General features: G+C 36.2%; 1 protein-coding gene across 3 annotated transcripts in view; it reads left to right on the plus strand.

The window, feature by feature from the left end:
* The window catches only part of LOC125649063 (helicase-like transcription factor), a 72490-nt gene extending 61785 nt beyond the window's left edge, over positions 1–10705 (plus strand). For all 3 annotated transcript variants that reach the window (XM_048876273.2, XM_048876274.2, XM_048876275.2), the window contains 5 exons: positions 1514–1642; positions 2493–2605; positions 3833–4013; positions 8058–8138; positions 8540–10705. In XM_048876273.2, coding sequence (XP_048732230.2) covers positions 1514–1642; positions 2493–2605; positions 3833–4013; positions 8058–8138; positions 8540–8692 — 657 coding nt within the window. In that variant the 3' untranslated portion in view covers positions 8693–10705. The remainder of the gene's footprint in view (positions 1–1513; positions 1643–2492; positions 2606–3832; positions 4014–8057; positions 8139–8539) is intronic.
* The last annotated feature ends 415 nt before the right edge of the window (positions 10706–11120 follow it).

The following is an 11120-nucleotide window of genomic DNA, read 5'->3' on the forward strand; positions in this document are numbered from 1 at the left end:
GTAAGGGTTTGGTTTCAGGGTGGTGTCAAAATTATAATAATTATTTGAAGGACATATCAGTGTATGCAACTTTTGAGCCATTTGAGGGCATTGAAGTTTTAAGAACACATCTTGTTATACCCCCCACAACAAGTTGTGGGGGGGGGGGGGGGGTATACTGGAATCGGGTTGTCCGTCCGTCCGTCTGTCTGTAGACGCAATGGTTTCCGGGCTCTAAAGCGTTATCCTTTCCACCTACCGTCACCATATCATATATATGGACTACCCATGGGATGAAGATGTTCCCTATCGATTTTGGGGTCAAAGGTCAAGCGCACTGGACATCGAAGTAGCAATATGGTTTCCGGGCTCTAAAGCGTTATCCTTTCCAACTACAGTCACTATATCATACATATGGACTACCCATGGGATGAAGATGTTCCCTATCGATTTTGGGGTCAAAGGTCACGCGCACTGGACATCAAAGTAGCAATATGGTTTCTGGGCTCTAAAGCATTATCCTTTCCACCTACCGTCACCATATCATATATATGGACTACCCATGGGATGAAGATGTTCCCTATCGATTTTGGGGTCAAAAGGTCAAAGGTCAAGCACACTGGACATCGAAGTAGCAATATGGTTTCCGGGCTCTAAAGCATTATCCCTTCCACCTACAGTCACCATATCATACATATGGACTACCCATGGGATGAAGATGTTCCCTATCGATTTTGGGGTCAAAAGGTCAAAGGTCAAGCACACTGGACATCGAAGTAGCAATATGGTTTCCGGGCTCTAAAGCGTTATCCTTTCCACCTACAGTCACCATATCATACATATGGACTACCCATGAGATGAAGATGTTCCCTATCGATTTTGGTGTCAAAAGGTCAAAGGTCACGTGCACTGGACATTGAAGTAGCAATATGGTTCGGTTTGTCATGCCATTTGTTTTTTACACTCAGAAAAGAGGTAGTTTATACCTATTACCAACATCCTTTGGGAGATTGGGTGGGGGGGGGGGGGGGGGTATTCTTAGTGAGCATTGCTCACAGTACCTCTTGTTTTATACTGTTGCTGGACATTAGAATTTAGCTAAGATATTTGGAACAGGAAATTTTTTCTAGATTTCAATGCCCTTTGGAGTAGTGATACTTTTTCACTAGTACTCAGGTGACCGATAAGGCCTGTGACCCTTTTGTTTGGGTTATGCTTGTAAATGATATAGGGCTTCTTTTTGTATAGGTTGATATTGATTAGTTACAGATAAAGAAAAAAAGATGCTGTGAATAATTTCCAGTCGAGTTGTGACCTTTGGAATTTATAGAGTTCACGATTTTCCAGATTTTTGTTGACACAAGTCAATAAGGTTACCTTTTGGTCTTTGTCATGCGTTAACATCGAATATTTTTGAGTTTTTGAAAGCTACCCTTCCAATTCTTTTTGAATTTGATCTAAAGCATCTTTTGGATAAGGGGGACATAAATGATTTATTTCAGAACTTCTGCTAGTGTACTCTTCATTTTGATAGCTTAATGCCAAATGTCCATTGTGCCGTGGGGATGTGTCTATAGAGACTCTGACTGAGGTCCCAGCGGAGCAAGCAGAACAGAGTGTAGCGGAGGTTGCCACCGCTGGAGAGTGGAAATCTAGTACCAAGGTATGCCCTCTTCTAATTAAAACAGACACTCACACAGATTAACATGATAACTTAAAGGCAAAGGGTCTAAGATATTGGTAAAATTTTGCATGTTCCAAAAAGGTGGTGAAAGTAAAGATCATAACTAGGAAATCACAAAAAGTTTCTCAGAATGTTTACAAACACATTGGATACGATAGTAATTACAAAATAATTTCCTGTTCTCATTTGCCTAAACTGGTACCCTGTTGACTTCGCATCTCTTATGTTTGTGTATAGCCACCAAACAGCGGTGGTACCAGTTTAATATATTGTCCTCCAAACAAACATTTTATAAAGGGCTAAAACATCAAAATGACTTCAATTTCAAAGCGCTGCATCTATAGATAACTCATAATTAATACTACAAATTTGTTTTTTGGAGTTCTTCTTGCAAAATATTGTGATGTCATTTTTGAGATAAAAAGATAGACCCTTATGTCAAAGTAGGCTTTTACAATAATTAATGTCCCAACATAGCAAAGGGGTGTATGTCTTGCACATTGATGCTATTAATTAAGGTACATGTACTATGTAGGTGTTCTACAAATTAAAATTGGCACTAAAGTAGTCATGCTACTTGTACTAAATACAGTGTATATTGAGATCATGTAAACTGGTCATTTTTAGGACATTTGTACAATACATGTAAAACATTGTAAAGTTATAGCAAAGTACAAAATTCTTATCTCCAATTAGTTCATAATGTATTTTAAAACTACAGGGAAAATCACTTCGCTGTAAGCATATTTGCTGTAACTGTGTTCTACATTGCATTGTGAAATATGGAAAGGGTATGATATATTCTTGTCAGCTGTGTTCTGTTTTACAGGTGGATGCTCTGATGAATGGATTAGTCAAGCTGAGAGAGGAGAACCCTGGAGTAAAGAGTCTGGTGGTGTCACAGTTTACCAGTCTACTGACACTGTTGGAAATTCCCCTGAGGTTTGTACACATGGATATTAAATCTTCTATTTTTGTTGTGATTTTATGTTTGATTTTGATAGAATTATTGTCCCCTCCTTGTCAGTCACAAAGTTTGTTAACAGTTTTTCAGACTATATAGTCATTTTGGTATAAATGTAAAGGGATGTTGGTGAATGCAGTTTGTCAGTTTTAGAAATCTGACTCAAGTCTATATACTGTCACTTTCTACAAAACCAGAGAAATTTTTAGTGGTTTTCTTAAATTTTAGTTTCTGCTGCAGTTGAAATTTGATTAGAATAAAATGTTGACTCTCCTCACGCCACCACTGGTGTGTGCCTTCCCACTCAACCAGGCCATGCCAACACAGGGACAGGCACACGGCAGCACGGGACGTCGCTCGAGCTCAACCTCCCTCGAGCTCGTGACGCCCACCTGTGTCACGCTTCTGTTCGTTCCCTCTTCTACGGAGAAATTGTGATAGAACTTTGTTTTGGGATAAAATCAATTTTTAGGGATTTTTTGGCACTGCAGAAGCCGTAATGTCATTTTGATATGTGAGGGTGTTTGTGAATGCAGTTTCTGTCACAGTTAAAATCGGATTGGCATAAAACTTGGCAGAGATATTCAGTACCAGATTTTTCTCTTCTTAACCTCAATGCTTTAAGCCAATTTTGGTAAAATTTAACCCTGTAAAGTATTAAAAGAAATATAAAATATTCAAATGGTTTACTAAGGTGACCTAGAGTTCCTAAAAGACAGCAAATCATATTTTGCATTTCCATCTTGTTTGGTTGCATTATGATGATGCACTTAGACAGCATCTTAATTTTGTTGTTTGGGATATTTTTTTAACTGCGAAAAAAAAAAATGGACAACCATAGAAAATACCTGATACATTGCATAGTGCTTAGGGTAAGGTGGGAAGGGATAAAAGTATGTCCTAACAATCTTGTAACGAAAGTCGCAATGACCAAACACACACCTAAAACGCTATTTATACTGATCAGCACCAAATCAATCATGCATGAAATGATTACTAAGAATAGATCAACAATTCTCTAAAATCAGAACTGTCAAAAATGTCAAGAAATATATATAATAATGAAAATAACATGAAAAGAACAGTGCAGGTTTGGAGTTAAAAATTTAGTTTTGATTTCAGAAATTGATTAAAGGGCAGTATTTCCCTTTAGGTCATAAAAAATGTATATACATGTAATGTTAACATTGTCTGTTTACTTATAGTGCTCTAGGCTTCAGCTTTGTGAGGTTGGATGGGAGAATGTCCATGAAGCAGAGACATCGAGCAGTAGAGGAGTTTTCTAATCCTGCCCCAGGCTCTCCCACCATTATGTTGCTGTCCCTCAAGGCTGGTGGGGTGGGGATCAATCTGGTAGCCGCCTCGAGGGTGTTTTTGATGGATCCGGTACGTACAATGTATCAGTGTCTGGTGTCATGATTGGATGGGAGATTAATTATATACTGATATTAGAGACTGTGAAGATTGTTGTGACTCAAGAGTTTCCTATCACACTGATTTGATAGCAGTGAATTCAGAAGTATTAAAACTCTTAACTTATTTTGATAAGACTTGTGACAGATTTATAGCAAGTAATGAAAAAGTATTTTACAGAAACTTAAAAATCTACAGAAAAACCTGGGTACAGCGAATTCTTGGGATCCTATTTTTAGCTCACCTGAGCTGAAAGCTCAAGTGAGCTTTTCTGATCACCCGTATTCCGGCGTCCGTCCGTCTGTCTGTCTGTAAACTTTTCACATTTTCAACTTCTTCTCAACAACCACTGGGCCAATTTCAACCAAAGTTGGCACAAAACATCCTTAGGTAAAGGGAATTCTAAATTGTTAAAATAAAGGGCCAGGCCACCTTCCAAGGGGAGATAATCAAGAAAAGGTAAAAATAGGGTAGGGTCATTAAAAAATCTTCTTCTCAAGAACCACTGGGCCAGAAATGATGAAATTTATATGAAAGCTTCCTTATATAATGCAGATTCTAAATTGTTAAAATCATGGCCACCGGGGGTCGGATGGGGCCACAATAGGGGACCAAAGTTTTACATACAAATATATAGGGAAAATCTTTAAAAATCTTCTTCTCAAGAACCATTGAGCCAGAAAAGCTGAGATTTATATGAAAGCTTCCTTATATACTGCAGATTCTAAATTGTTAAAATCATGGCCCCCGGGGGTCGGATGGGGCCACAATAGGGGATCAAAGTTTTACATACAAATATATAGGGAAAATCTTTTAAAATCTTCTTCTCAAGAACCACTGAGCCAGAAAAGCTGAGATTTATATGAAAGCTTCCTTATATACTTCAGATTCTAAATTGTTAAAATCATGGCCCCCGGGGGTCGGATGGGGCCACAATAGGGGATCAAAGTTTTACATACAAAGATATAGGAAAAATCTTTAAAAATCTTTTTCCCAAGAACCACTAAGCCAGAAAAGCTGAGATTTATATGAAAGCTTCCTGATATAGTACAGATTCTAAATTGTTAAAATCATGGCCCCCGGGGATCGGATGGGGCCACAATGGGGGGTCAAAAGGTCAAAGTTTTTTTCTTTTGGTTTTTTTTTCGTTTTTTTGTTTGTTTGTTTTTTTTTTTTTTTGATATAGTGCAGATTCAAGTTTGTTAAAATCATGGACCCCGGGGATTGGATGGGGCCTCAAGGGGGGCATCAAAGTTTTACATATAAATTTATAGGAAAAATCTTTTAAAATCTTCTTCTCAAGAACCACTGAGCCAGAAAAGCTGAGGTTTATATGAAAGCTTCCTGATATAGTGCAGATTATAAATTGTTAAGATCATGGCCCCCGGGGGTCGGATGGGGCCACAATAGGGGATCAAAGTTTTACATACAAAGATATAGGAAAAATCTTTTAAAATCTTTTTCCCAAGAACCACTAAGCCAGAAAAGCTGAGATTTATATGAAAGCTTCCTGATATAGTACAGATTCTAAATTGTTAAAATCATGGCCCCCGGGGATCGGATGGGGCCACAATGGGGGGTCAAAAGGTCAAAGTTTTTTTCTTTTGGTTTATTTTTCGTTTTTTTTTGTTTGTTTTTTTTTTTTTTTGATATAGTGCAGATTCAAGTTTGTTAAAATCATGGACCCCGGGGATTGGATGGGGCCTCAAGGGGGGCATCAAAGTTTTACATATAAATTTATAGGAAAAATCTTTTAAAATCTTCTTCTCAAGAACCACTGAGCCAGAAAAGCTGAGGTTTATATGAAAGCTTCCTGATATAGTGCAGATTATAAATTGTTAAGATCATGGCCCCCGGGGGTCGGATGGGGCCACAATAAGGGGTCAAAGTTTTACATACAAATATATTGGGAAAATCTTTAAAAATCTTCTTCCCAGAACCACTAAGCCAGAAAAGCTGAGATTTATATGAAAGCTTTCTGATATAGTGCAGATTCAGGTTTGTTAAAATCATGCCCCCCCCCCCCCCGGGTAGGATGGGGCCACAATAGGGAATCAAAGTGTTACATACAAATATATAGGGAAAATCTTTTTAAAATCTTCTTCTCAAGAACCATTGGGCCAAAGAAGTTCACATTTACATGAAAGCTTTCTGACATAGTGTAGATTCAAGTTTGCAAAAACCATGGCCTCCAGGGGAAGGTTTGGGGCCATAATAGGGACTACGGTTTTACATGCAAATAGATATGGAAAATCTTCTGATATGGACCAAGGTGACTCAGGTGAGCGATGTGGCCCATGGGCCTCTTGTTCTTGTTATATCTGTAATTCATTTTGTCAGTATTACGAAATTTAGAACAAATTCAATGTTAAAAGTACAAATTAGGCCAAAAAACTTATCAGTAGTTTCTCAGGCCCCACCGCATCTGTTGAAAAGGCATTGCATGAAATTTTTTTCAATTTATATTTATTTATCGATGTAAATGAGGTAACTGTTTTGTTATAGATATTTTATATGCAAAACTTTTAGATGGTAACAAGATTTTAAGTATCTTTTGTTCAAATAATTATTGAATGCAAACTCAATTATGTGAAAGTGTTTAAGAATAATAGAATATATTTAATAGTAAGTAATGTGTGAAGCTATTTTTTTTGTAAAAAATAACAAGAGGCCCACAGGCCTTATCGGTCACCTGAGTACTAGTGAAAAAGTAGGAATCACTGTCTGTCTGTGCAAATTCGTGTCTGGGCCATAACTTTTTTGTTCTTTGACATAGGCATACCATATTTGACACACAGGTGGATCACCATGAAACGATGTGTCGAATACCTTCATGACCTCTATATGACCTTGACCTCAAGGTCAAAATTAAAGGTTTTTACAATGAATTCATGTCAGGGCCTTGACTTCTTTGTTCTTTGACATAGGCATACCATATTTGACACATGAGTGTATCACCATGAGACAATGTGTCGGGTACCTTCATGACCTTGAACTTTGACCTCAAAATTGATTATAGGGTTTTGACATAGTCATACCATAAGACATGGGTGTATCACCGTGAGACTATGTGTTATGTACATTCATGACGTCTTTATGACCTTGTCATTTGATCTCAAGGTCAAAATTATAGGTTTATACCATGGATTTGTGTTCGGACTATATCTTCCATTTTCTTCTACAAAGGCATACCATATTTTTACACTCGGGAAAGAGGTAATTGATACCTATTAACAACACCCTTTGGGAGATTGGGGTAAGCGGGGGGTATTCTTAGTGAGCATTGCTCACAGTACCTCTTGTTTCTGCCTGCATGTGTTCGTTTCCAGGGAAAGTTAGATTGGTGGGAATGACGGCAAGACTTAGAATCAACATGCGTTGCGTATAATTTAATTTGATATAATTTTAATTTTACTTGTGACATGCAATTTGATTGGATCATTTTACTTTTATCAACATTCCGTATGTAAAAGAAAGTTGCCGTTTAGTCCCGCTATATGACGTCGCAATATGTTTGGCTGTTCTGTTTTCATTTTGTTGCTACGGCAATATTGGTTCACGTCATATAAAAGTAAAATTTTATTTAGAATTACTCATCAAATAATATCAAACGTGATTTACTAGATTAATCTAGAAGGAATGAAAGTAATTTCTCCTCATTTTATACGATATTTAAAGTAAGTCGGTACAGTTTGCGCTATTTTATGAACCACAATGCATAAACTGTTGCAACTTATTTTATATCATATAGAATGAGAAAACATTACTTTAATTCCTGAAGTAAATCAAATTGATTCTTTATGAAAAAGAATTCATTATTTATGATTTGGGTACAATACATTGTTTTTGCACTGAATGAAAATTAATTAGCTAATATCCAAATTCGTTAATCGATATTTTAGATAAAGTGGCCATTGCTTCAGAATAACTTTGTTCTATCTGTAAATTCACTGAATCTGTGTTTGTATTGAATGAATGGAGTAGTAATGGAATTAAATGTACATATTCCACTTGAAGGCTTGGAATCCGGCTTCAGAGGAACAGTGCTTCGACAGGTGTCATCGGCTGGGTCAAACCAAAGACGTGATTGTTACAAAGGTATTCACAATTACACTGCAGGTGTAGCTCACCTGAAACCTAGCTGATTGCTGGTTGTTGTCAGTCTGGAAATTTTTCGCATGTTTTGAAGAACAAGTGGACCATTTTTGAATGGTGAAAATGGGAAATAATACATTTGTAACTAGAATGAGGTAAATTGTTGAATTGAAATGATGGCCTTTATACCTCAACTGATGGGAAATCTTCTCTGTCTCAAACTTTTGTTTCAAAATGTAAAAATTTCTCAACCTCGGATGTTTATTCCTGTCAGTTACAATAATGCAGATATTATTTCTTCACTTTAGCCTTTATCGTGTTTCTTGAATTGATGAATCTTTGTATTGGAGATAAATTCCATTGAAGCAATCAATGATATTATCCTTCGCTGTGTTTTATTGTAGTTTGTTGTGGAAGATTCGGTAGAGGAGAGAATGATGGCACTACAGGACCAGAAGAGGCAGCTGATGCAGGGGGCGTTTGAGCAGAAGAAACATAGTGCTGAGGAGAAGCGGACTAACAGAATCCGAGACATCAAAACCCTGATGGATCTGTAAATCTGCTGAAGTGTCGGAACAAAGATAGCAAATTGAACTCTGTGTAGATATAGTTACAAGTGCTGTCCGTGCATACTTCTCTTTAAAGTCTGCATTAAATAAGAAGCTTTGAAAAATGGGACAATGTTATATAGTATCAAATCATAGACAATTGAATACTGTGGCATCAATTAAATTGGGGGGGGGGGGGGGGGGGGGATTTGTGGATTGATAAGATTTCCATCTTCTTTGGGATGTGATTTTGTGGATGTGTCTTCTTTAAGTGAAACATTAGATGAATCCTTTGTAGGTTGGTAAGGTAATTCAGGAAATCCACGAAATTTAAGAAAATTGAAGCCCCCATGACGTCTTGGTTTTGCAGTTTACTTTAGATTGTGTTGATGGTGTATCAATGGTAGTGACAGTTTTTTTGTGCCTGTAATTTGACATGTGTTTTACCACTGTTTGCCTGTCTGTCTGTGAACAGTTCAGTTTTCATGCGCCCTTCTTTAGACGGGGCGTATTATGGTATGGTGATCGTGTCTGTCCGTTCCGCTTCAATTATCATTTTCAATACACATCTTTGTTATACTTCTTGATGATGGTGAGTTGTGTATGTGTTGTGTAACGTGGATGAAGAGCTGAACAGGATGTACTTTCAACAATATTCTTTGTCAATTTACGGGTCAGTACATGTATTAAGTTAGCCCTAACATTTATTGGAATTGAAAATGTATTCAGAAATTTCAAAAGTTAATGTGAGAACATGTCAGACTCGGATGTTTCAACAATATAGATTTTGAGAAATACTACCATTGGATATAATGAAACATACATATTGCAATGTTTCATTATTCTTTGATTTTTCCTGATATGATAAGAGGGTATCATTGCCTAAGAGATCTTGCGAAAGTTCTTTTTTCTGGATCCTTCAGTGCCTATTCTTCCTGTGGATCTGCTGGAGTGTTGTGTGCAGTGCATTGATTTTCATATACTGTGGTGCTACATGTACAGTTCATCAATGACATTAGTGCTGATGTTAATGTTATCAGTTTTTGGGGGTTTTTTTTTTTGCTGTTTTATTTCATAGTAGAATAGATTGTTACACAGTTGTGCTTAAAATCCATTTACAAATCTTCTTTTTATTAGTTTTACATTTGTGACAAGTTTTTAAAATACACGGTCTGTTTTCTGTTTTAATGCAATATTTAGTACTTTCATTTGAAGTGTAAAATGCTGTAAACCAACTTTAATTTGCAGATGAATGTTTTCGAAATTCTAGAAAATTAGTAATTGCAAACTGCTTATTTTTTTATCATGCATTAGTGTACGTTTTGTTTTGCTCTTAAATAAAATTCATCATGCAAAGTTGTTTTACAGTATTGGTTTGAATTGTATCTTTTATTAATTTTTTATACCTGTGTAAACAAGTTTGTATCTGTCATGATATTTAAGAATAGATGAGACATGCAAGAATGTTTTATAATCATTTGAATTAGACTGAACTTTTTTTTTATGCATGCATGAAATGAATTATTATTGGAATAGATAAGAATGTAAATTAAACAGTAAATTAAAAGGCCAAGGTCTATGATTTAACTTTCAAAATAAGTTTTTTCAGTTTGTTTGCTAACAGAGGATATACCTGTACAGTGTATATCTTATTTTGTTTGTCTTGTGTGTCCTTATTGTTGATGACAGTTTTTGAATTGTTGGAACAGGGAATTTTTTTTTAATGTAGTACCATGTATCGGATTTTGGCACACTAGATATGCGTGGTTTTTTGGGGGATGAAAAAAAAATTGCCAAAAATAAAATCAATGAAATTTCTATCCATATACATGTAAATTATATACTTCTTAGATGAAACAGCACCGAAAATTAAAGTACTAAAAGGTCAAACTGAGAAAAACTCGCCAAATATTTCCCATGCCAAAATTGCCTGATAAACGATAACTGGTAGTTGATATTAACTTTTAGTTGATAGTAGAACAGCTGTTTGTTGATATTGATTAAATGCTTGAAAACATTGGCGTATATGTTTCATTTTGTTACTGTGCCATCTTCACAAGTCAAGGGTTATTGATTCGTTACCTCGCACTAAACCTTGACATCAGTCGCTATATAAAAGTTGGGCTCATTAGACCATTATGCAATCCACTATAAATAAAACATCCAATGAAATCACTGCATCTTGTTATAATGTACATGGATACAAATGATGCGATCTCGTATTGCTGTATTTGTAATTGTAATATTTACACCACTTAATACGTTTTTTGATGTAGATCAAGTTTGGAAAACTTTGCTTAAGACAATATTGATTAAACTATTGAAATAGCCATTCATGTAACTGTGGGTATCAATACACGTGGTTTTTTTACGCTCTCGCTTCGCGTTCTTATAAATAGAACCGCATTCTCATTGGTTCCACTCTTTTGTGGAAACA

Source organism: Ostrea edulis, chromosome 5, assembly GCF_947568905.1.
Source record: "Ostrea edulis chromosome 5, xbOstEdul1.1, whole genome shotgun sequence".
NCBI classification, from domain to species: domain Eukaryota; kingdom Metazoa; phylum Mollusca; class Bivalvia; order Ostreida; family Ostreidae; genus Ostrea; species Ostrea edulis.